This window comes from Toxotes jaculatrix, chromosome 5 (assembly GCF_017976425.1).
Source record: "Toxotes jaculatrix isolate fToxJac2 chromosome 5, fToxJac2.pri, whole genome shotgun sequence".
In the NCBI taxonomy this organism is placed as follows: domain Eukaryota; kingdom Metazoa; phylum Chordata; class Actinopteri; family Toxotidae; genus Toxotes; species Toxotes jaculatrix.
In genome coordinates this window covers 6,202,611-6,228,232 of record NC_054398.1, presented here as the reverse complement: position 1 = coordinate 6,228,232, position 25,622 = coordinate 6,202,611, and the positions used below count along the sequence as shown (strand labels likewise).

The following is a 25,622-nucleotide window of genomic DNA, read 5'->3' as shown; positions in this document are numbered from 1 at the left end:
CTTTACTGAACACAGTGGTGAGCCTGCTTTGTCATCATCAGGTTGTTCTTTGAATAAAAATAAAAATCAGTGTCACCACCAGGTGTCACTATTGTCAGCACAAAGTGGCTCAAGGCTGTGACAAGTTTACCCCATTACCACTTACAGTATGTCAGTAGCTAGCTTTACAGTAAAATGTATCTGTCAAGAATAATGACGCTTAAGTATTTATCATTTAATAATCTTAAAAACCACTGGGAAATGTCACAGATAACTTCTTTAGGATTGTTCATTTAAATAAACCTAAACAGACAAAGATTTGGGTAGAAAAGGGAAAAATAATATTTTTAGTGTCAATAGATCAAAATAGTAGGAGGCGCCTCCATGATGGGTCTGTGGTAGGAATTTACAGTGTCTATAGGGAATGCCAGAAGTGGGTCACTGTATTTCCTACAATGCCAACTCATCTCACCCGGAGGCTGGAGTCCTTATTCTCAGACATCATCAGGCAGGCCTCCCTCCTATTTGGGTCCAGACCATCTGTTTTTGTTGGGACAGATCAGAGCCAGAATAAGTTGTTGATAAGGGAGGCGCCATGAGTAATGAGGCAGGTTTGCAGCAGTCCATCTCTGGTGGCAGATCACACAGCCTGAGATAATAAGGTGTGTTATTGCTGTTTCTTTTTTGAATTCAATCAGCTCACAAGTCAGTCTCCTCCTCCTCTGATAGACCCTTAATGGTAAAAAAATAAAAACGGTCGACAAACATTCAGATGGGAGATGTTTGCATAAAGAATGGAGAAACAATTACAACTGGCTGCCCATAGTTAATTTGAACAAGTGTGTTGCTTATATCAAAAGCCTTTGTGCGATGTTCTAGTAAACTGACTGAACACCTACATAAAAAAATGAATTAACAAGTTTCACATTACAGTCACCAAACTGACCTGTTGGCTAAAATAAACTGGATGTTTAGCACCATTAAAATTTTCAACTTGTGTGATACTGAATAACACTGATATGTGAAGGAGAGCATGATAATGCTTCCTGCATTGTATACTGATGATGATATTATGTTATTAAAATCAATTAACTTCACACTTTTTAAGGTTTTTATGCTACCAGGGGAAAATTATTCAAATTACCAACACATGGGATTAATCTTAAAAAAAAAAAAAGAAAGAAAACAGGGGTTTCAGCCAAACATGACTAATATTCAACCAGTTGTGTTGAACCAACCATAGAGTCATAAACTGTATTCTGTCAGCCGGTGAAACATGATTGCACTTCTGGTTAAGCATTTAAAAAAGAACTGACTTAAAACCGTAATTCTTTTAATGCCCATATGGTTACTGAACGGTGTTTAAGCCCAGCCAGAAGCCAGAAGCTGAGACAGAGGATGCAAGATTTTCAAACCTAAGGCTATTGATGTTTTTTAAATGATGGCAGTGAGGTTTGGAAGCGTCCCATTATGCATGTCAAAAACATATGGTGAGGAGGGTTTAGATTCAGCCACCCCAAGACTCTAAAGCAGTCAGGCAGTGGATTTAATATGTGTTTTAAACAGTTAAATCTTTCCAGTGAAAACTCAAGACACGTTTTTTTTTTTTTGGCCTCGCCCTTACCTAGTACATGTTATGTGACTGGTCTTTAAGTTCTATTTATTTTGACACTTATTTTTTTCTGTGAAATTAAAACAAGCTGTATTTCTATTATCTCAAACTAAAATTAGTTTGAACCCTTTTTTTTAAAAAATGTGCTAAAACAATCTTTACTTCAAAGATAATTTGGACCCAAACAACATAACAAATATGCAGAGGAAACACTGGTAATGTTATTTATTAACAGACCAAAGAGGTAAAAAGGATTTTTACAAATCTGTGTTTTACAGAGTTGTGATGGATGTAGAAAATGTGTCAGTGAGTGTTGCTTAGTCATCATTTCATTCAGTAAACAGACTGTATGTGGTTCAGATACCTGAGTGAATATGAATCCAATTCATGAAGTGGAGGGGAAAATAAACAGAAACTGATGTTTTGAAGGGATGGAAAAGCCAGCAGAAGCTGAAACTGACAAAACCTACATTCATGTTACACAGTAAGAGAGAGTGAGAACAAAAGATCAGTATCAGCATAAAAGCCACTGGAATTAATTTCCAGGTATTTAAAAGCAGCCTTAAGTTTTAAGTACATGTTGTGCCTTTGGGCATAACTTGGATAACCCTGAGTTAATGTACTTTATGAGTTTGTTTAGTAAAATACAAAACTTTTTTTTTTTGCATCATCTCCCTCAGCTTCATCATGTCGTGATCCTCGGTCTCGTCGGCAGTGGTGCGGTGCCACCCTGGTGTTGTGAAATAGCCGGGTTATAGGAGGTGTTTGTCGTCGGCCTGATTCACAACACCAGCTGCAGCACACGCACCTGAGAGGCAGGTCTTCAGCTGTTGGAGGAATTAAAAGTATAATATTAAGCGTTAGAGGGCAGTGCTGTGTCCATGCTTTAGCACTGAGCAGGTCTGGAGTAAGACAGCATAGGTCCCATAGTACTTGGCTCAGCTGTCTGTGGCCGTGAATGAACCCAACATCTCTGCACAGAAATGTGGAGCAGCCAAGACAGAATGAGCCTCCATCTGTGTTCTCTCAGGCCAGACTGAAGGACAGAGAGTGTGGGCCACAAATTTAACAGAGGGGATGGTGGGTGATTGTTTCTGAGGATTTGCATGTGTTTAGTGCCTCTTAAACCTCAGTGGAACTCAGTTTATGCTGCTAATTGTTGGACAGGACATTGGGAGGCCGTTGCTGGAGACTTTCTTGGGTGTTCAGGAAGATTGCAAAGGTGTTGCCAGGTGATTAAAAGGAGAAACAAAAAGCCTTTTGATGTGTTTTGAAGTCGCTTAAAATTCAAATAAGAGCAGGCATGAACCTTTTCCAATTGTTCTCAAAGGGAAAAATATACAGCGTCAAGGCTGCGGGACTATCCTCACAATAAACCTTATTAAACAGACTTATTTGCTTAAGGAATATGCCCAGTATGACTGGCTAAGAGGTATGATCTGCACTGTGAGTGATAAAAAATGTCCCCTCCCTTCATTAACCCAGAAATCACCCCTCTGATACAGAGACAGAAATATCCCTCCAGTCCTGTAGTTGACTTCAAGCCAACCAACCATCTGTCGGGGGACCGGACGTGTCACAGATACTGCACTACAGCCTGTGGACAACAACATGGCTCGGGTACACTCAGGATCATGAGTTGTAGACACAACTCACAATCCTCAGTCACCACCATCATCACCATCATCACCTCAATTTGTGATGATAGATGAGCTCAAGAGGATTCAGACAATGTCAAGGGTTTGCCGTGTAGATTATTGACCCAAATGTTCCAACAAGAGCTAACAGCTTCTTAGTCTCTGACAAGAAGTATCTGCAGTGTCTGTTCATGTTCAGTTGATAAATAATCCAACATGAACTCATGGTGACTTTTGTCATGTACAAGAATCAAGACAGACCCTGTGGTGACAATGCTGCTTTCTATAAAAAAAACCTGTGAGCTTATCCTCCATGAAAACACAATGGAAGGTGTGATCATGTCAATCAAAACTAAACACCTTGTTGTCAGGTCTTGTATAAGACGCTCATGTTCAGGACATCTGCAACCCTGCAGGCATCAGTCACAGTAAATGTAGAGAAAAACATACCTAAAGTACTGACATTACCTGGAAAACAGGCTTGAACTGCTGAAGGATAATGTAAAAATGTTGGAACCATTTTTAAATTGAAAACTGATATTATAACTGTCCAATCTAGAAGGTATACACATTGGAAATTTACAGGCTCTTACTATGAAAATCAAAGATTTGACTTACAGCTCTGCATGTGTAACAGTTACAGTAAAAACATAACAAAACGTAAAAATGGGGCAAAAGGAACAAAAAAAAAATGTTGAATGAAAATAAAGGGGTTTTCAAATAAAAAGGAAACCGAAAAGTACACTTATTTTTTTTTTTTTATTCCAAATCATTAAAGATACAAATATGAAACAACAAAATGGAAAAGGAATCCAAAAAAAGGAAGGACTGACAACAGGAACGGGTGATATAAAGATGTATCTGTTAACACACTGATGAATAAAGTGGCCTATACAAAACAAAATGGCAGACAAATGAGTGTGTGTGTTGTCAGAATGGTACTGTGTGTATGTGTGTCTATGTGTGTGTGTGTGTGTGTCTCTCTCTTTTGAGGCTGTCTCAGTTCATCAGTAATTCCATCTGCACCAGTCTTGCGTTGGTGTCTCCGGCCATGTTGTAAGGAATCATACCAGCGAAGGTGATCAGGGCTCTGGCCTGACTGCGCAGTTGCTGTTTAAAGAAGAAGAAGAAGAAGAAATTTGAAGCATTAACCTACTGTCAATAGAAGAAGAACATCTTAATGTGTATGATAACAGAGACTGACTGTAAATATCTGTAGCATGTATTTTACATTTAGAAATAACAGCACAGGATACCAGCTCACAGCAGTGGTTACCTTTAATTATTGACTGGAGAAGAAAATACTCTTTACAAATATCACAGATGCTGAAAATATCTGGCCTCTCACCATGTCTCTGTCCTCCACGGTCCTCTGTGGTCGTCCCGGTGTGCCTGCTGGCGCCCCCTTCAGGCGTTTGTATTGGGTGAACAGGATGTTCATGGTGGCCAACAGCACCTCGGACAGGTTGTGCCGCACCTGGAGACACGGAGCAAGTTTACAAAACATACATTTTTTTTTTTTAGAAAGAGAAAAAGAAAAAAAGCTGTGTGCCGTGAGAAAATCTGAACGTCCTTTTGGAGTATTTAGAAACTGATCTCACCTCATCACTGAAGTTCCTGAAAGCAGCCACTCTCTCCTCCACGCTGTCCTGACTGAGAGGAAGAAGCTTTAAACGCTCCATCACCTGAGAAGGAAACAGAAGAGCACGACATTAGTAATCAGGGACTTCATCACATCAGTCCTCTCCCTGTGTTATCACAGCCGCACTCACGTCATAGGCTCTGTCGATGTGACCTGCGTGGTACTCGTCAAAGAACGTCATCAGGTCTAAGAGCAGGTAGAAAGTACTATCGACTGATTTGTCTCCGGCTATTCCCTGAGCACGATACCTGAAGTGGAGAGAGGATTTTTTTTTTTCAGCTTCACACATTTATATGATGCCCTTGACTAGATTCAGACAAGTCTGTGGTGTGTGTGTGTGTTCTCACCTCTCAGCGATGGCCACCGCAGTGTTTTTTAGCCTCTCCTTGTTGGACTGAGGAGCGCTGACCTGGGCAATGACCGGACTCAATAATCTGTTCATCAACTCCAGCACCTTATCTGGGTTCTACACACACACAGACAAACAAAAGAGAAAAGAGACAGAATGAGGGGAACGTAAACAGTGAAAGGATTCAGCAGCAGTTCTTCAGAAATATTGCGGTGCGGCGCGTGGATGCAAAGATCGCCAATAAAGTCTGCTCACCTTGGCCAGCTCGTAGAGTCTGACCGCCTCCTCAAACAAGCCCTTGTTCTCTGCCTCTAGAGCCACTTTACTGATGATAGCTCTCGTGTCCCCGGCAAACTTATCTATGACTCCAGGCTAAAGAGAGGAGGAGAGAAGACCAGGGTGAGAATACGACAGAGAATACTGCTCCACTTCTGATGGTAGAGCAGAGGATGTTGGTGTGAGTCCAGCAAGGAAGAGGAATCATGACAGTGGAAATCTGAATAGACTTTTTTTTCTCCTTGCAACTAATAAAGGAACTCGTTTGCCTTTAAGGCAGAATTACATGCCTGTGAATTAGTCTGTGTGGAAGAAAGTGTTTTCATTACCATCAGTAACAAAACAGTAATAATGCATGCACTTGATTTGCTGCAAATAGCAGGCTGGCTAATGCTTCGGCAAGAAACAGCCACCGAGTGTTGATTCTTTCCACCAACAAAAGCAATTAAACTTAAATTAAATTCAGAATAAGTATTAGTACAACCACAGCTGGATCTCTGACAGGATGCACCTTCCCAGTGTATTTGTTTGTGGCGCCAAACCAAAGTCACATAATTCCAATGCTGAATACCCAAAGGTGAAGAGGTAGCGCGCGCACACACACACACACAGCTTCAGGACAGAGTTGACTAATCTCAATCTCACCACTTTCTTCTGGTCATGTCTACGAACACGCCAATGTTTCGGCCAAGTGACCTTCATCAGAGCATGATGCTCAGTACAACCATCAATATCAACATCTGGCAATAAAGACCAGAGAGGAGGAAGAAGGGAGGCGCAATGTCACAGTCAGCCATCATATAGCTTATCATGGCGGTCCACATCCACGGAGTCAGACTGACTGTCTGGTGATAGATTCATTGCACAGAGTTAGCAGATTTCTCTTATCAAGTAATTTGTAAAGTAAAAAATTACGCCCTCAGCCCTGTTAAAAAGTGCAGCCTAGACACTTTTGCAATCATGAGCAACAGATCCACAGCATGTCAGAACTACAATTCATAAGCCAAGTCACTGAAAATCTGCACTGATGAACACTTTTTTTAAATTCTTACTGTGACAATTTCCAATCTTTGTTTTAGCCCTATCACAACACTGATTCTGACCACAACTGATTTCTAGTTTTCCTAGACCTTAGTGCCAAATTAACCACATTATATTACAAGACAGACTGGAATACTGGGTTGTCTTACTTCCCAGTAGGGTCCTAATTTGTGGGCTACACGAAAAGTGTACTGGTCTCAAGCATAAGGATACAGAGAGGTCTCATGTGCAGTGTATTCCCTGTAAGAAATGCACTAATAACTAAAAAGAAGAACGAGTTGCACCACAAACTCCCAAAAAAGTCTGTATGTACAGCAACATAAACCACCACCACAGTCATAATGTAACATCCCACGAGCTCTATAGTTATTATACTGTACAGCAACCCTTGATTGACGAGTATGTAGGTAATGGATTCACAATACTTTAACAATGTCAGACTCCACACAGCGTGCCTGTCATGTGGGTTGGTAGAAACATGCAGCGATGTGTATGTAAGGGGAAAAAAGGAGCCTTGTACATTATTTCTTGCTGCAAACACTGTGAGAAATGTCAAGAAACTTTGGAAGCAAAGGCTACAACGAAGCTTTGTGAGGAGCTTTTTGATCCATGACAGTGGAACAGAGCGAAACTAAATGGGGAGTGTCAAAACATGTAGGAAACATGTTGAACAAAGGGAAGATTTCTGACCATGTCTGTCTGTCCGAAACCCCCAAACAGAGGGAAGATAAAGTGACAGAAGACAAATGTGAAGGAGAGAAAGACATGGCTTGAGAGCAGGTGAAAAATAGAAGCAAGAAAAAGAAACACAACAACCAGAGAGGAGATAAGGAGGGGAGATAAAGAGATCAAAGGCACAACGTCCTACCTTCCTGCTCCCATCCTTCTCTAATCTCCCCAACAGCATGTCGAACTGTAGAGAGAGAAAGTCACAACAATACAGCACCTGTATTATATGATGCAAACTACGACGAAGAAGATGACATCTCTTATTGTAATCGTCACTGACTATTCGACTGCTCACACAAAAAAGCCTTGAGATGAAATAACTGCACAGGTCTGATGTATTGGGCGAGGACAGGAGCACATGAGTGCAGCTACAAGGGGAAGCTCTGACCCTCGTTAAAGACACAAGGCTCCATAACTGCTCTGCTGATGTGCACCTGTCATCTAGTGGGCACTTGGTATTAGTTCTAGCTGTATTTACTGTGCTAACAGGGATTAAAAGACCGTATAGGCATTTCCTGTAGAAGGCCTCGGTGTAAACATGGGTCACTCACCTCTCGACTCTCAATAACAAGCTCGCTGACACAACGCATGAACATGTTTTCTCCTTGGCTGTCCTTCTCATTGCTGCAGGAAGACACAGGATGAGAACAGAAACACAGGAATTAAAGTAATTATCACTTAACGCAAGCAGTAGTTGAAGTGGCTGATAAGGTTGATCACAAAATTCTCTCTCCCTTCACCAACTATCTGTATAGTACAAGATGAGATGTGCTTGTGAGAGTGAGAGTGTAGGATTATTTACCGTAAGAAGTAGAAGTACTGCAGGGCTTCCCGTGGATCAGTGGACTCAAACTTGCGAGTGTAAAGCATAAGCAGACGGATAAAGTTGAGGCGGCGAACCATGGGAGGGTCCCCGGGCTCCTGACTCACTGCACACAGAACAGGTGAACACATTTTTAAAACCAAAAACGTCTTTCTCAAGTGTCGGCACTAACCCACGAAACGCCGGCGATCATACTCACACAGCTGAGCGCTCTGTCCAGATGACTTCAGCAGCAGCCGTAGCTCGTACAGGACCAACGCCATGTGCACGGCATGACTCCGCAGTCTCTCGACGCGAAACAAGAAAGCCACCGCCGCCTCAAACTGAGCTGTCAGGAACAACACCTGGAAATACAGGAAGGGCTGCTGGCTCGCAGAGAAATGGGACTCCCCTGTTGGGCAAAAGATGAGACATGGGGAGTTGGTTTAGATGAGACCGGGAAAAAAAAGTGTTGTGAGAAACTTTAAAATTTAATAATTTTCTAATAATAAAATCCTGAATATTAAAAAAAAATAAATAAAAAAATCTGTATTACAAAACCTAATACTTTAATTCTGCAACAAACCTGATATTTAATTCTGTAAATATATTTTTTTTAAGTGATTTTGGATTCATTTACACATTTATTGTTGAACAGGAACCAAGAAGCGAGAGAGGAGGTATGAAATACAACAGGGCTTCTCAGTCAGAGAAGTTGTGATTCCAGGTCACCACCATTCCATGTCAGCAGTGGAATATTAAATGTTTACACTGATGGAGCCGACAGACACAGACACTAATGTGCTCAAGCTCCTGAAAAAAAAAAGAAAACTAAATAGGTTGTTTTGATAACTGCAGTATCATAGTTGCCTTAAATAATTACAGCATATTAAACATGCTAGATGTTCATTACTGGCCCTGCAGATCTACCCAGGTGTTTTCACTTATTCTGATTCGACCTCAACTAAGGCTGAAGGTGGGCGGAGCTGTGCTGGGATTTATCTGAAATCAGCAAACTCCACGTACTATATTTTATACCATGGACTCCATGTAAGAATGATGTACATTCATATATGTGCATATAGTTGCAGCCAGTCACACAACCGTAAAACCCGTTGAAAAATGACCGTCTGACAGCTGCTAAAGAAACTCTTGTAATGTCATTATTAAAGCATTAAAGTGTAACAGCCGTTTAATGATACCAGCTCAACTCTTGGTCTACACATGCCATGTCAACTTTTGACAGTTGCTATGGCAACTAACATGTAAGAAGCATTTTGAAAACATTTCGTCTAGTGCAGGTACTTAGTCATCAAGTTTACTTTTTAATTATAATCCTTAATCCTCTTGCTGGCTGAAAGTTTGGGGAGCAGAACAGGGTGGACCATGTCAGCCATTTTATAGCCTTATCTCAGACTTACAGCACTTTAGTTCAAAAAACGAGAGCGTATGAGAGAAGAAGAGAGAGGGAGAGAAGCAATGAAGAGAGGAAAAAGGACGAAGGAGGAGAGATAAGAGTGTGGGTGTGTGTGTGTGTGGGGGGGGGGGTGCAGCAGAGTGCACAAACAAGAGATGAGAGAGAACAAATGCACATGGAAGGCGACAACATGCGAAAGAGGACGAAAATCAGTGGGAGGAAGGAGGGAAAGCAACGTTGCAGGTGTGAGGAAAAAGAGGGATAGAGGATAAAAGGAGAAGACGGAGATGCAGCGAACGAGGGACGGAGAAACAGAAAAGCAGACGAGGCTGGCGAGCGTTGGCAGTATGTAAGAGAAATGAAGAGAGGCTTTGGGCTTTACGTCCTGCTGTGAAGCAAGATGGAGGACAACAAGGAACACTGTGCCAGACAACTGAGGGAGGGGAGCAGCAGGGAGAAAACAGAATGAGGCTTCGGGCTGTATTTCCCACAAAGCAAAGGGAGTGGGAGAGGGGAAATGGGAAAGGGTGAGGGCTACTGAGAGGGGGAGAGAGAGGAGAAGAGTGCAGTCTTATCGGAACGGAGCAGGATCGGCCTGTGGAGAGGACAACACTCAGGGGAGAAAACTGTGCTTTCTGAATCTGTGGGAGAGAAGGCCCAATGCCCTTATGCTCTCCTTTTTTTATGTGGTTGTTTAAGTGGGTAGTTTAATTTTGAAATGAAGTGTGGTAAAGAGTCAAAGTCAAAGTCTGATAGCTCATGCTTCACTTGAGATTTCGGTCATTTAAATGGCTGTTAGAAGACGCTGTGAGAACGGCTCGGTTTGCAGCAATTTTTTCTAAGTTGCTGAAATAATCTGACAAGCTTTGCAAGTTCACACTGACTGCCTTCAAGGAGGGACTATTCAAAAGCGTGCCCCTTCTCCCCTCTTGTAATATTCACTGGGTTGGGACATCAAGGACACTGAATTCTTGAAGACAGGTGTGGACAAATGAGACACTGTGTGTCCTAGTTTGTTTCAACCGTTATCAGACTAACATTTTTATCCACTCTCAGTCCCACCTGAGTTTCAGCTGCAGCTGTTTCCCTTTACTTTACTGAAGGCATTTCATAAGGTCTACAGAGAGACAGAGTGGGAGGCAGCAGGTGACTGGCAGCTGTAGCACCCAGCTGAATCATCAATCATCAATCGCAAAGACGAGCAAACTGTGTTGCTATTTCTGCATTAGCCAGTTTGAAATCAATTCACAAAGAAATTCTGGCTCAGTTTCCCACAAACTCATGAACTTCTGTTCCCCTTTACTATGACAAAGCGTCCCGAATTTGCTTACAGCTCCGAGTCACACTTCTGGCTGGCTTGCTGTCCATAGCAACAGCTGCTGAGGCTCATGGGTACTGTAGTATTCAGAGCTGTTCTACATACGAAATCGGAGAAAAAGGATGATTTTTCAGAAACAAAGCTGAAATATTCATAGCTGTTTGTTAAAAGCTGTTAAATTATCCAGGAGACTCCTGTGTTCCTCTGTTGAGGAACACTGACGTTATCATTCAAAGAAACTTTTCACATGAGAATTTACAGCAGGAAAAATTACCTCTAGATCCTTCCATTTTATTCTACTTTCAGTTTGGTTGATCCACGTCTCCAAATTCAGGTTTTTGTGTCTATATGTGTGTGTATACACACACCTTTTATCAGTAGTCTCCTTTGAGATAAAGACTAATATTCTACATTATTTGCAACATCATATATGTATATATTATATATATATATTCATAGTGTAGGTAAACAGAGAGAGAGAGACAGCAGGTATTAATGAGAGTAAAGTTCACAATGTCAAAAAAAAATAAAATAATGTCTGACACAGTCCACTAGCACGGGCAACAACTCTGATGTACTTAAGTGAATCAGGTTATGAGCCACGATGTGGATGATCTACATTAAATACAGTTTTTCCCTCAATGTCAATATAAAATTCAGTGCTTCAGTTAATATTTATTCAGTCGTGGCGGGCAGCCAGCTCGTGTCACAGCAACCCTTGGCCTAATGTTACCTTAACATAGCGATGATTCAGATGATGTGACATAATGAGGTGAACAGATTTTAAATCTGGGACAAAGAGAGCCCTGGTATCAGATCTGTGCTCTGTATTGGCAGATATTCTGAGTTGAGGTAGCAAAATTGGTATCAGGAGAGAAAAAGCTGGATCAGTGCATTCTTAAAATATAATTTGCAAAAAAAAAAAAACTTGAAAGGATATAAAAGGACTGTGGTTAACTGATGTCATTTGCTTTATATATTTATTTGCTTAAAGCTTTTCTGAAAAAAAGTAGCAAAATCCAGATTTGACACGAGCTGCTCTCATTTCCTGACAATGCACAGATATGATCGAGGCCTTATTACAATCAACAGCACATGGAGCAATATGACAAACATTACCCAAGAAAAGAAAAGTAAAGAGAGGTAACAGGGGAGGCAAAGTGAGCTGGTTGTCTCATAACTGTCAAGCAAGTGAAGTTGCTGCACTAAATAGACACACAAAGAACCAGACTGAGACAGATGTGGTTCCATACCATAGTCCTCCAGCAGCTGTTTCTGTAGCTGTGGCAGGGTCAGTCTGTCCTGAGGTGAGCTGCTGCCGTCATCATCAAAACACACCTGGTTCAACTGCAGGGACAAGACACGGTACACACTATGTAAAAACTAATGAGCCTCAGAGAATAAACCAAAAAGAAGAACAGTGAAAATAAGTAGGCTTTACCTTCAGCCAGAGGTAGTCTTCAGTCTTGTCTGCCACCTCTCCATGGTTATCACTGATGTCACATTTCCCGATCAGGCAGTAGACGGCTCTCTTGTAGGGGTCAGCGCTGTTCCTCAGCACTCTGCGGTAGTGGAGACGAAGCTTGTTCTCGGACGCTGGAGAAAGGCTGAAGAGAAGGGACAGAACAGATCCAAGGAGAAGAGGGAGATTTAAATACAGTTTGAACTCCCTTGACCTGTAGAGACATCAGAACATGAAACAGAAGCGCTCTCACCGTCGGTCAGGGCTGTTCATGTACTCCTGGAACCAGGTCTTGAAGTCTCCTAGCTGATGCTGAACTCTGTTCACCACCTGCATGGCTGCGTTCAGATCTCCACAACGCAGACAGTAGTAGATCACAGCCCACACTGGGTGGCCCTCTATCTCCCCATCCTGTTGGATACACAGGCAGTTAATACCTGAGGGCCACTCGGTTTTTCCAGCATAAATTTCAGTTATCATGTCAGTTACACAGTTTGTCCAGTTGCTGGCTTCCACAAGGACGCAGCAAACATGCAAGCAACTATGCTTTGGTGAGCTACATGAACATACGGCCAAAACACGGCCACTTCTAACCAAATCAAAAACTTACACGAAAAACTGACATTGAAAGTGGAATCTTTCACGTAGTACAGACTGAACGTGTTATAGACACTACTGGTGTACGTATGCACAATAACTATACTACGACAGCAGTTTAAATAAGCATTGGCAGTGGCTGATCTTGATGTTTGGCAGCCTTGGATATGTTCTCAGTCTGACTGTCAGTGGGCTACAATTGGCAGTTTTACCAAAGAGCTTCACAGTTTGCAAAATTTTGTCATATTTCAGCTCTAACAAGTGTGTGTGTGTGGCGAAGGTGATGCTTTCTTTATCCATAAGCATTTAAATGTGTGTGTGTGTGGGGGTGTTACCTGCATGCCAGGCAGGGGCCCTGGTAGCTTAATGTTGAGGAAGCTGCGGACTAGCTGGTATGTTCCTGGTACCCCACCTAACTGGGCCTGATGGAGGTTTCCAAACACCGTAACCATGGTGTAGTTTTTATAACTGGGAGAGAGAAGACACAGGTTCATCACCATTGTGCAGTTCGGCTTAATTTTAGACTGCTTTATATCGGGCACAAACCTGGATCGAAAAACAACTTCAAAAAGAAGACTGATCACTGGACTTCAGAAACAAAAACAAGCACAGTCACCTGTTCTCAAGGAAGCTGAGCGCCTGACGCACAAAGGCCATTTGCATTTCAACCGAAGTGCGACTCTTGAGGGTGTCTTTGGCTGGAACCAGCAACACATCCGTCATCTGCTTCACCATCTGCCACATCTCTGATACGTTCTGAAACGAAGAGGGGGGGAGGGGCACAGGTGCATGCACAGAGACGCATGGAGTAACACTAACCTATATTTTCTGCAGGAGGCAGAACTGTTATAATTTCATGTTGACAGCAGATGTGACAATGTTCTTACCTTGTCACCCAGGCTTTCTGCTACAGAAGCGCACAAGTCCCCCAGATTAGGCTGAATGTGACCGTTCACTATCTTCTCATTGAAAATGTAGATCTGACGGAGGCATTGGTGGCGATAGAAGGAGAAAAAGACAAAAAACAAAAAAAGGTTAGAGTTGATCACAGTGGCTGCCCAAATTTTAACGTCTAGTATAAACATTTTCACATTAATGTGTAATAAATATTTTTGAAATCTGCGTACAGCTCCATCCCCTCAGCTTCAAAAGTAGAGGCAAACGCTACGACCATCGAGTGAAATGATTCACGACAAAGAACAAAAAGAAAAGAATCAAAATGTTTAAAAGGTCATCAAAGAGAATAACAAAAACCAGACAAATGACGCCGCATGCAATGTGTCGACACATGGTCGGAGGAAAAGCCACATTTAAAGTACTGCGTCATACAGCAGATCAGAGTCGAACATGGAGAGAAAAAGAGAAGGTCAGACAGGATGATAACGGGGGGGAGAGGGATGGTGGAGAGACACAGAGACACAGTGAGAGACACAGTGAGAGAAAATTACCCAGAGTCCCCCTCTACCGCCCAATCAATCAATATGTTTGATCTGCCACTTCCTGGCTTGCTGTGACCCCATTTTAACTCAACGGTCAGACAGAGCATCACAAACAGTATGACAGTTACAATTTACACATCTGCGTTTAATTCACTTTAATGACAGTCAATTCAACATTTTTATTTAGATTTAAGCAGCAACACAGTTTTGTTGGTATGAAAAACTTTCTGTTCAGTAGAAACATCTGAGTAGTATAAAAAAAATAAAACACACTGCGACACTGAGATGAACTGACTGGAAATTATATTTGTGTTTGCTGACATGTCCTGTCCTTAACCTTGGAATTTCAATGAACGTGAAAATGATCAGACTGATGGCGACTCACCTGTCGTCCATAGGCCACCTCCACGCTGTCCAACGCGCTTCTTCCTGGAGCTGTCACTTCACTCACAAAGCTCGGCTACAACAGACAGAGGCCACAGATGACTTAACAGATACAGTGCACACAAGCCAGTAGCCTCAATACAATGAGAAACACCAGAAAGCCAATAATGTACCAGTAACACTGTCAATTGTGTCTAATGTGACATAGATGGTTTTCTGTGTGTTTATATGACCAAATAAATTGGAAAAGAAATGACACTGCTGCTTAATGACTTTGAAGGGAGAGTGAACTTAAAATAGCTCTTTAATTGTAAAATATCAAACAGTGAACAACTGACTTTGGAAGTGAAACTTGTTATTTCTATCCTACCAGGCCTCCAGAGTGGTGCCAAAAATAGACATTTCCTCTGGCATCTTCATTATTAAAGAGCAACAGTGGTGAACCTGCCATTTTCTTTTAGAAACCTATTCATTTCTTATGGCAGATCTTGCTGAACAGAGGCAGGGCTGTTCGGGGCTGCGTCCACGAGGCAGAAAATTCTACAACCTCAAATTAGCTGACTTAGTGATAAAATATCCTTTCAACAACACGAGAGATGTTGCCTTGAGCAAGGAACCTAACCTTCAAAAATCCCTGCAGCAAGTATACTACAAAATCAGAATTAGCTTTCCCTTTGGGTAAAACTTTGTTATCTGAGGTGTCTTGCAGATTGTGACAGTTTATCGTTCTTGGTAAAGACACATTTTTTCTTTAGTCGTCTTCCCTCCCCTGTGCCGTGTGCCCTGTACCTCCACATCTTGACTGAAGTCCAGCGCGTCCTCTCCTGCTCCGAGTAACGTGTGCAGAACTCTCTGCTTCACCTGCTCCCACTGGACCAGCATGGACTCACGATGGTACTCCTCAGCTAACAGGAACGTCTGGAACATATGTGGGTGGGAAACAGGTACCCAGTCACACTCTGTGTATTACAGCGCACTGGTTAGGGCATTCTTACATTTAGTTTGCTAGCATATATCATTCAAATGCCACCAGACTAGGAATAATATTTTCTATGCCGTTACAAGACGACAAAGATCATTTTGAAGTAGCAGTTTTGACTCCATAGACAGAATTGTAAGCTAAAGAAAATTTGGAAATGAACAAGACAAGACAGTTTAGTGACCTGCTGCCATAAACCTGCTGCCTCACATGCCAGATGTTAAATATTATGTGATGAATTTATGCACCTATTTTCCAAAGTTTTGGGATCTGCCTAAATTCTCCTGGTGATCTTCACTTGCTGATGTTCTATATATGAATATGAATACCTATGACACACATGCACACACACACACATACACCAGATTTAGTAGCAGACCTCAGTCAAGATTGTACCACTCCACCAGGACACACTGCAGCCTATTTTAACTCTCCACAGAGACTCAAAGTGAGATAATGGGAACGTGAGATAATTGAATCTCCAGCTCAGGGAGAGACAAATCTAGACTAAAGCCACCATTTACTGGGTTAACTTGGTCACTGCCTGGATGTCAAAGCTTTAAAGCTACAATAAGTCCAAAAAAAATGTGAAGGATCAAAAAAAAAAAGATCAATTTGACGTAATCTAGAAAAAGTATCCTCACTACATATATAGTTTGTTCACTAGTGACAACTGATAAATTATTTTTCAGCTCTAACGGGTCAGTACATAAATATAATGGTCACATTTCTTAACTTGACTTATGTGTTAATGAAAAAAAATATTTTGACTGAAATATGCTTATCAGATTTCACTCAAATATCAACATTGGCATCAGCGTTAAAAATCTACTATTGACAAATAAAAAGGCTTTAAATTGAAATGAGATCATGTTCCTGTCAAATGGCTGCTGTGAGAGCAGACAACTCAAAATAAATTTGTCATTTGACAGCCCGCATTTCCCGTTGTGTAAAAAGAAACAGAAGTCTGACTGAGATCTGCAAGAACATTTAACATCCACTTTCTTTCAAATCTTCAGTGCATTTGGTTTTTCCACCCATGCACACAAGTCCTTTTTCCTCTCTCAGGGAGCGGAGAGAGATAATGGGAACGGCAGCTAATTAAACACAGGGCCTATTAGCTCCGCACATCAGGGAAGCCATTTCAAAACTATTCCCTAAAGGTTCACACCAGAAGGACTTTGAGATCACAGCATGCAGAAATGACTAAAAATCTGGTTTTTAAGTGTTCCTATATTGTGATGTGCTAATGTTCATGCACACTACAGGGCTAATCTGAATGTGAGTCACACAAGGAAACACAGAGTCTAATTACTCTGTCTTGTCCTTTAAAATTTAAACAATATTACCTGTAAAGAATTACGGAAATATTACTGAAATGTGGGATTCCCAGGCCTGTCTGAATCTAAAGGTGCTTCTGAATTCTTTTCCAATAAAGCATTTAGATTCTGTAACCCATCTGTAGCTCTTTTTTTTTTTTATATCATGAGATAGATAAAATACTGACCCTGCGGCGAGACTCCTCAATGGCTGACAGGAGGGCGTTGTCCCTCTCGTTCTTCAAGAAGCCCTGTGGACGAGGCAGAGGCAGACAGACGGACAGGGAGACACAGGGAGGGGATGATACACAGTGACAAAGACAGGGAAAGAAAAGACAAAAACAAAGAAAGAGAAAGCAGGAGATATTAGTTTGACTGGTGAGGACAAAATGAAGCAGCGATAAACTGTTTGCAGCAAGTTCTAGGGGGACAGATTTAGCCGGCACACCATCATTTGCTCTACGGGAGACAGAGGCAGCTTCTCAATTTTCGATCTTATTTTCTCTGCCCTTCTCAGACATGTGCAGTCCCATGCACTGTCGGGATTAGTAAAATATACGGTCGCCATCTTATGCAGATGTATAGGCAGGCCAGAGAAGTGCCGATGCTTTTCACACACCATTTTGCTATGAGACAGCAGTCATCATAGCCTCCATTTTGATGTCAACTCAAGATGGCTGCCGCTGCATACGTACGTCCCCCTGTTCTGGCCCGTTTTTTACGAACATGGTGATTATTCATATCTTGTTCAACTGATAATATAACTACTTATCTTATACACAAGATCTCAGCTCTCAAGTAAGTGATACTTATGTAACAGCTGGAGTATACAGGAGAGAACATGATAGCACTCTGCAGAAGGAAAGTCAGTGAACACAGATGTGCATCGTGCGAAAACACCAAAATGGTGGCTATGCTCTATGTCTCTGTTCTTACCAAAAATATACAACTTTACATAAAAAAATATAAACTTTACATAAAAGCTCTTCTTTTCCTGAGCAGAATATTATGATACACGTGTGCTATTTTATTATGGACATTAGTTCAAACCGAATCACTGTCTCTCCTCTGGATTCAGAAATATCAAAATAAAATTCTTTCCTTTCATGAGACTGATGGCGAAGAAATGCTTTTGGTAATATCTTCATTCCCATGTTTGTTATAATGCCAGATGGAGACAGAACCTCACAAGAAAAACAAGAAGGAAATGTATGAAAACCTGTCTCACCAGCAATTTCTGTCTAACTGAATGAAAAAAAAATGAATTGCTGTTCAACTGCATGGAGGTAAAATGTGAACAAAGCCAAACATATTGTGTAGCACAGCATAATATACCTCAGTGGCATGACCTTGTCTAGACTCGTAAAAAAATAACTAATAAATATGTTTTAAGGGTTTGAGGCTTTACCAAAGATCACCAATGCAGCTGCACCGTCCCTTAGAATCACATATCAGAATGGCTATTAGTCAGAGCTGTTCACTGACTAATAGCCTAAACAATTATCTTCCTTTTTCAATTAACTATTCAGTCAACAAGATGTCTAAACTAACGACAAGTACTCGTCACAATGTTCCCGAGCTGCAGCTGATGACTTCAAAAAGCAAATTTTGCCTTAAAAACAAACAGATTATTTTAAGTATTCAATTTACGACAGGAACTGGAGAAAACCAGCAAGATCACTTATCAAAATCGTGGCTGTCATTTTCCTGCCACAGACTAATTAATTCTAATTAATTAATTAAAAATTGTTTTAGTATAATTAACACACGTACATACAGTATGAATGGAAGCACATTTGTGGCTACAGAAAATGTATTAAAAAAGGAAAAAACGATTAGTTCAATCAAAGAAGACAATAAAAAGAAAAAAGGAGAACAACTGTCTTTTCATTTTTCATTCATTCACCTTTCACTTATTGCAAGGACATTTCACAGACTAAGATGCCGTGCTTTTGCTTGGTTTATGACATTTATTCTGGATTTTATATTTGTTAGTTTTGTTGACTTAGGCGGTCGACACACCAGCCTGGAACTGCTGTGTGCAAATTTGCATTCCTGTGATGTAAAGTAGTGCCACTCCTTATTATGCAAGAAAGCCCTGAGACACGCTGCATTCTTGAAATTTACATAACCATACGCCTCCTGCTCCTGACATAATAGTCTCTTAAGTTGGTGAAAAGTTGTTCCCTTTGTCAGATAATGACATATTAATTCATTGGTGACATTTCTGGCACCATACGTCTTTCCGTCTGAAGCATGTGGGATCATTTTAGCTTGTAGAATAAGCACCTGGTGAGAGACATAGCTTTTGTCAAAGCCGACTAGAGATTATTCTGCTCTACAGGGATGTGGGTGCTCTTGGCTTCCCTCCTCTCCTCTCCTTTCTCATCACCTCCCACTTTCACCTCTATTCCCCCACCTGCTCGTTGCTCTGCCTACTTCAGTCTCATTTCCACCCCTTCTTTTCTCTCCAAGCTCTCAGCCTTCACCTCTGTCTGTCATTGCATTCCTCTCCTCCTCCTCCACTTTCATCCCTTTATCCTGGCAAATTGGAAGCAGAAAGGCCAGTACCAAAATACTGTAGAGTGACTTATGATTACTGTATTGAAAACTAAACCTTACTAAAGCTAGAAAAGTGGAAAGACAATGGTTGATCTGGCTGGGTCAATTAACCTGACCTTCATGATTTATGCAATAAACGTGCAATTAAAAGCTACTCTTAAACTGGATCACCAACTCAAGCTGATATGGATGAAATAACTGAAAGCTTTTACACGTGCTAAGCTAAATACCCCGGTGCTTTCCAGGGTAAGAATATCTTAACATTGTACGGTTTGCAGGGCGTGACGTGTTTAGTCCAACCTACTTTGCTGCAGCAGATACAGGCCTGATGACCAGGGCTGAACAGAATGTTAATCACCATGTACAGCTTATAAAGTAAATCTGGAGTGATGTATTTGTCTATTGTGTTTTATTTAACGTGATTCATCATCTGAAGAGACAACTGAACCAGCTACAGCTCATCAAAGTATGTCTTTTTAATACTGTTTCTACAAAAGGTGAAACGGTGGCATGGCTCCTATAGATCCAAACAGGAAATCTTCTGTCCATCTATAACAATGAGTACAGCATGTCTGATATTCTACTGCACAAAAATAGGACACTGATGCACTGTGTTGCAGCATGGTTACTGCAGGTGCGTGGATTTACATTGAAAAGAACTGGTGGCTCGTTTGTTCATGTCGCACTGCACTTGTGTCCATTTCAAGCCATAAGCAACAGCAGTTTGTTTCATGTTATTCATTTTTCTTTTATTGAGGTCCTTAGTTAAAAGAGAAACCTTAAACAACTTCGAGCTGTGTCATGCTCAGTCATAGCGGACACGAGATTGCTAAATCTAATTGGTTGCACTGGGTTCATTCAGGTCACAAACTCACTCACAGAGAAAAACTAGTCAAGCTTCCTTCTATCTTACCTTTGTCTGAAGGACAAATATTCAGTCAAATATGTATTTTTATGTGTTGGGACAAAATGCTACTGGGCTTTTGTAATACGCTGAGAGCGTATTACAAAAGTGCTAGTGAAGAACAGCTCACTTTCACTTTTGCAGTTGCATAGTGCTCATCATTAACAGGCATTTATGCTGCTTAAGCTAAATCAGTAATTTACTGTCTTGATGAAATTTTAAACTGTATTAGTCTATTTGAAACTATTAAGGAGGATAATAAGTTAATTTATAAAATAAAATAAAGTAAGTCTGTTCCTCATACCCCTGATCCCCCACTCCATCTCACTTTTTTTTCCCAGGAGAGATAATAGGTCTATATTTAACCACTCCAACCAGAGAAGAGCTCAGGTCAATGCTCACTGGAGAGCTGCACTGGAAAAAGGAATGGAACAGAAAAGAGTAGAAGGGCATAAAATAGAATAGAATAAAATAGTTGGAACGAGGGCTTATGGTGTGTATCTCCTACAATAGAGAGGGGACTGTTTTCATCATGACGATGACTCTGATCGTTATTCCAGTAAATTGGAGGAGGGGAAATGTGACAGACGTCTTTTCCAGAAACAGACGGGAGGGCGTGTGTAGGCCCTCTTTCCAAAAGCATCTAAAGCATTGGCGGCACGTTGGGCAACACAGGATGACTCTGCTGAGGCAGTCGCCTCAGCATTTTTGTTTTAACTGGAATCCAACAGGAGGGTACGATTTTTCATTGCTGTCATTTTGTTGCCTGTTGCCAGCTGCACCGCCACTGCCGCTGACTTTGCCTATACAACATTTTTGGTGCCAAATGTAAACTTACGACTTAGCGAGCAGCTGTGGCCAAAATCGCAATTTGTCTGAGATGCAAATGCTCTTCACTTTAACAGAAAGAGTCTCTTTGCCTCAAAATGTCTGTGTTGAGATGATATTACTTCTAATAAGAAGTAACAAAGACAAAATGAGCTGAAATTAGCTATTACTTAAAAATAAATGCCTCTCAAATTGTGTTGTCCTTTTTTTTTTTTTTTACTGTTATTAAGTTTGGAGATTGTTTCCGCCTTAAGGATCACATTTCAGCGGAGAAGCTGACCAGCTTTACTAAATTCTGAGAAGATTTCAAAGCCTTATCACAGATAGGCACGACTTCATTGTTGCTAGTATCACAACTGCGCTGTAATTTTGATTAGCACTAAATATATAAGACTTGGGATGTTATTCAGTCTGAGACACACTGTACCCAACATTTCACACTGACTAAACAGTGCCGACGCTTCAATGCCTCCTTGGTAAAAATAAAAAGAAAATAGAGAAAAGGCGCCGTATTACAGAGCCATGGTGAAACGTTCAGACCAAAAAGGAAGACATTTTATCAGGAGACAAATGTGCGCTTCAACGATCAATTCAGCGCTGGGGAATAGGTGAATCAGAAGATGTACATATCGTGTTGCCCCACCCCTGTATTGTGTATCCTCAGAGATCTGCAACCCACTGTGAACACCCACAGCCTACTGGCCAGACAGCCCAGAAGCTTCTACAGGAACAGGACCACAGCCACAAAAAATAATTCAATAACTGGTGATCAGGAAATATACTCCGTTGCTGTTGTATAAAAATACCAGATACTGACCTGGGTAGGAAGGTAGAACCGAGGACTGGTCTGCCATCAGTTAAACATATAACCGATGGAAGTTTCAATCTTTGTCTCTAAATTTCTGCTATGATGTGCAGATATAACAAAATAACGGTGGCCCGACTGCGTCTCTAAAAACACACCCTGTTGTAGGCCAAAGAACAACCATTGTTTGGCAATAACATAAGTATTCCTTTAAATGTATGCATTTGTAACTGTGTGTGTCTGTGTGTGTGTTTTCAAATACGCATGTTAACATGGATGCATGTGTTCATTCTCTGTGCCAGCACACACAGGCCCTCCTCCTGTTAGCCCCGATCAAGACAGTCACACCGTCTGCGCCTGAACGCAATCTTCCTGTATGTTTGGGCAAATCGGGGAGTCTGATTTTTCACTCTTTCGATCTGGCTTTACGCTTATCACACACGACGACGTACAGTATGCTGTAGAGGTACAGGGTCTCATGGAATCCAAAGACTACATGAGGACACAGTTAAAGAGGAAATGAACGTAAGGAGCCTTGTTCTCTGTGCCAGTCATCATGAAAGTAAAGAGTGGGAGGCTTTCTGTCCTCATTTGCCATGACACAATGAGCTGTCCACTGCCCGAGTGAGTGAGTGAGTGAGTGTGAGTGTGTGTGTGTGTGTCAGAGAGAAACCCCACCCTTCACTCCTTTACTTCCTGTGTCGCAAAAATATATACATAAAGTACTACGACATATACGCTCATATGTGCCTATGTGTATTTGTGACAGCGATGTTTGCCTGGAATCATTTACAATCAATTTATACGATCTTCGTCATCATCATCATCACCGTCATCATCGCCATGGTCACAACACAGCCACACACAATGTTGAATAACCAGACAAGAGATTGAGAAAGACAGACAGGTGACAAAAAAAGTCTGACAGACAAAGCATATGCCTGCCTGTGAGTGAGTATGTGTGCGTGCGTGCGTGTTCATGTGTATAGGCAATACTCACTCATGCTGAGCGCCTGCCTGGCAGACAGACAGACAGACAGATGAGAGGAGAGGATGACTCAAGAAAGAGTAAAAAAAAAGAAGAAAAAAAAAAAAAGAAAATAGTTTTTCGTTTCTTTGTCTGCGCCCAGGTATCTGGGCTCTGACAGCCCAGGACACCTGCATCGCCCCTCTGCCTGTCCATCCCTCTGTGTCGCTGTGCCAGGGGAGAAGCAGTGGCCGCCATGCTGGGGCGTGTTCCCTGTGCCTTGTCGAGCCGGCATGGCGGTCCGCTTGCAGCCTTTCCCCGCTCGAAAGCAGGCCAGTGACTCTTGCGTGTGAGCCGGAGAACCAAGTGGAAGTGCCACATCAAGACTCACTGGAGGTGGTTTTATTGTCGGAGGGCCGTACCAACTGAGTGCTTAGACACAGGGGGGATCCATGTGAAGGAACTATGGATTCATATAGAATATCAGTTCCTACCATCAGCTGACACCCCCCTCCCTCAGTCCTCATCCTCCACCCTCTCTCTCTCTCCTTCACTTCATCCCAGCATCTCTGATGGCCCTCCGCCTCCTCCCTCCCTCAGTCCCACTCATTTTCTTCCTTTTTTTTTATCCATCTATGCATCCTTCCTTTCTTCCCTCCCCCTCTCCTCCCTCCCTCAGCTCAATGCAATTATAGTAATGGATTTTTTCCCCCTCGGTTGATGGCTTCCGACATCCTGTCTTGAAATGAGGCTAATCATGCTCTTAAGGGTCATGTTTAGTTAATGAAGGGTTTGGGAGGCACATGCGGGTGGGGGGTGGGACTGGTGGGGGTGGGGGGGCATTCCTATGTGCTGGCTGACTATTACAGCACACACAAAGCAGACGTGTTAATACACAAAACACTTGTGGTCTTGAGCACATGGCACACACTCATTCACACACAGACACATGCCATAAAGCTGCATTCATATGTGCAGGCGAGCACAGAGCGAGGATGAAAATGCACACTCCCACGTGCAGCCAAATCTACGCTACACACACACACATTCATTCATAAGCACATGGAGTTACACTGTATATGCCAGCGATCGATTGAGGCTGACACAGATACAGGCATGCAAACACAGCACAAGGAGCCTGTGCACAACACACACACACGCACACACACACCCTGTGAAGCTATGTCAGTACTGTTCGTCTATCTCAGCAGATGCTCTGGGCTTAGCCAACTGCATCCGCTGAACGCATGCCATCACTGCTGAGGGATGTGTGTGTGTGTGTATGTACAGGGCTGGGGAGGGCAGATGAAGAGGAAAGGGAGGGAGAGAAAGGTTGTAAATGGGAGAATGAGGAAAAATCTCAGAGAGAAGGAGGTAAAGTAGAAGAGAAAGCGAGAGTAAGCTGAGGCATCAGCTGAAAGGGAGTGAGGTGAGGAAAAAGGAAAGAGCGAGCCCTGGCAGAGAATAACGGAACAGCGAAAAGTGAGACGAGGACACAGAGACGAAAAAAAATTGCAGCCAGTCGCCATTTTTCTACCAGTATCGCTCTCCGCCTTCCACTTCTACAGTTTCCTTTTTCTGTCCATTTTTTCCTATGTGATCTCCATCGACATACTCCTGATTTTTCTCTTTGTTCCAGATTCTCGATGTATCTGTTTGTCATCCTCCTTTGTTTACCTTTGTACACATTATTTGATGACTGAGAACAAACAATGCAGAAGCACTGAAAACCCGTCCACAGCATTTCATCCCTGACAATTACCGACACACAACATATAGTACAAATCCCATGCTGAAAGACAATACACCGAGGACGTTACTGTAAAAAACATCCACAAAGTGGTGATGGCTGGTAGTACATCTGTACACATGTGTAATGCAGGATTAGGTTTGGGTGTCCAGAACTGGCTTTACATTTTACTTCATTATCAATACAAAAATTGGTAAAAAGAAAAATCTGAATCAATAAAATCTATATGCTACCCAACCATTTCTGGCATACGAATACTAGTGTATGATTATAGTGTGCAAATAATAGTGATTTTGACAATGTGCAACAAACTGCCTGATAATCGGAAAATCTTCTCCCAATGTCAAAATGTATTAATAACAAATAATTATTTTCATTTTCTTTCTTTTGTGATTAATTGAAAATAGAGTAAAAATTCAGAGAGGCCAAGGTGATGTCAAAACCCAAAGACAGTGAGGACAAAAAAAAAAAAAATCAAATTCTTGCACTTAAGAAGTTGGTGCCACTAAATATTTGTCAATTTTACCTGGTAAGTGACTTAAATGCTGAATCATCTATTAAATTGTTGCCGATTAATAACCTGTTGATCGATCACGCATCATGTATCTGTTTCTGTATTTGTTTTTTTTTTTTTCAAGTTCTTTCTAACTGACGTCCATCCCTTTAGACTGTGTGGAAATACGGCATTTTACAGTCTTTCTTTTCCTGCAGCTTCACAATTACTCTAAGAGATAAGATACTGAACATGGTCAGGATACAACAATCTGATTACGTTTGGATTGGTATTGGTCCCAGTAGTGACATTATTAAGCAGATTTGGGTAT

At 41.7% G+C, this 25,622-nt stretch overlaps 1 protein-coding gene across 1 annotated transcript in view; it reads right to left on the bottom strand.

Moving 5' to 3' along the window:
• Positions 1 to 3,990: 3,990 nt before the first annotated feature.
• nup93 (nucleoporin 93) overlaps positions 3,991 to 25,622 on the bottom strand; it is a 28,710-nt gene continuing 7,078 nt past the window's right edge. Inside the window, exons 4-22 of the mRNA XM_041037932.1 lie at positions 17,171 to 17,233; positions 15,474 to 15,602; positions 14,686 to 14,760; positions 13,749 to 13,841; positions 13,478 to 13,617; positions 13,197 to 13,329; positions 12,518 to 12,675; positions 12,244 to 12,409; positions 12,056 to 12,149; positions 8,288 to 8,479; positions 8,068 to 8,194; positions 7,817 to 7,889; positions 7,405 to 7,449; positions 5,475 to 5,591; positions 5,218 to 5,336; positions 5,001 to 5,118; positions 4,830 to 4,913; positions 4,577 to 4,705; positions 3,991 to 4,338 (exon numbers count right to left, since the gene is read on the bottom strand). Coding sequence (XP_040893866.1) covers positions 4,228 to 4,338; positions 4,577 to 4,705; positions 4,830 to 4,913; positions 5,001 to 5,118; positions 5,218 to 5,336; positions 5,475 to 5,591; positions 7,405 to 7,449; positions 7,817 to 7,889; positions 8,068 to 8,194; positions 8,288 to 8,479; positions 12,056 to 12,149; positions 12,244 to 12,409; positions 12,518 to 12,675; positions 13,197 to 13,329; positions 13,478 to 13,617; positions 13,749 to 13,841; positions 14,686 to 14,760; positions 15,474 to 15,602; positions 17,171 to 17,233 — 2,166 coding nt within the window. The 3' untranslated portion in view covers positions 3,991 to 4,227. The remainder of the gene's footprint in view (positions 4,339 to 4,576; positions 4,706 to 4,829; positions 4,914 to 5,000; positions 5,119 to 5,217; positions 5,337 to 5,474; positions 5,592 to 7,404; positions 7,450 to 7,816; positions 7,890 to 8,067; positions 8,195 to 8,287; positions 8,480 to 12,055; positions 12,150 to 12,243; positions 12,410 to 12,517; positions 12,676 to 13,196; positions 13,330 to 13,477; positions 13,618 to 13,748; positions 13,842 to 14,685; positions 14,761 to 15,473; positions 15,603 to 17,170; positions 17,234 to 25,622) is intronic.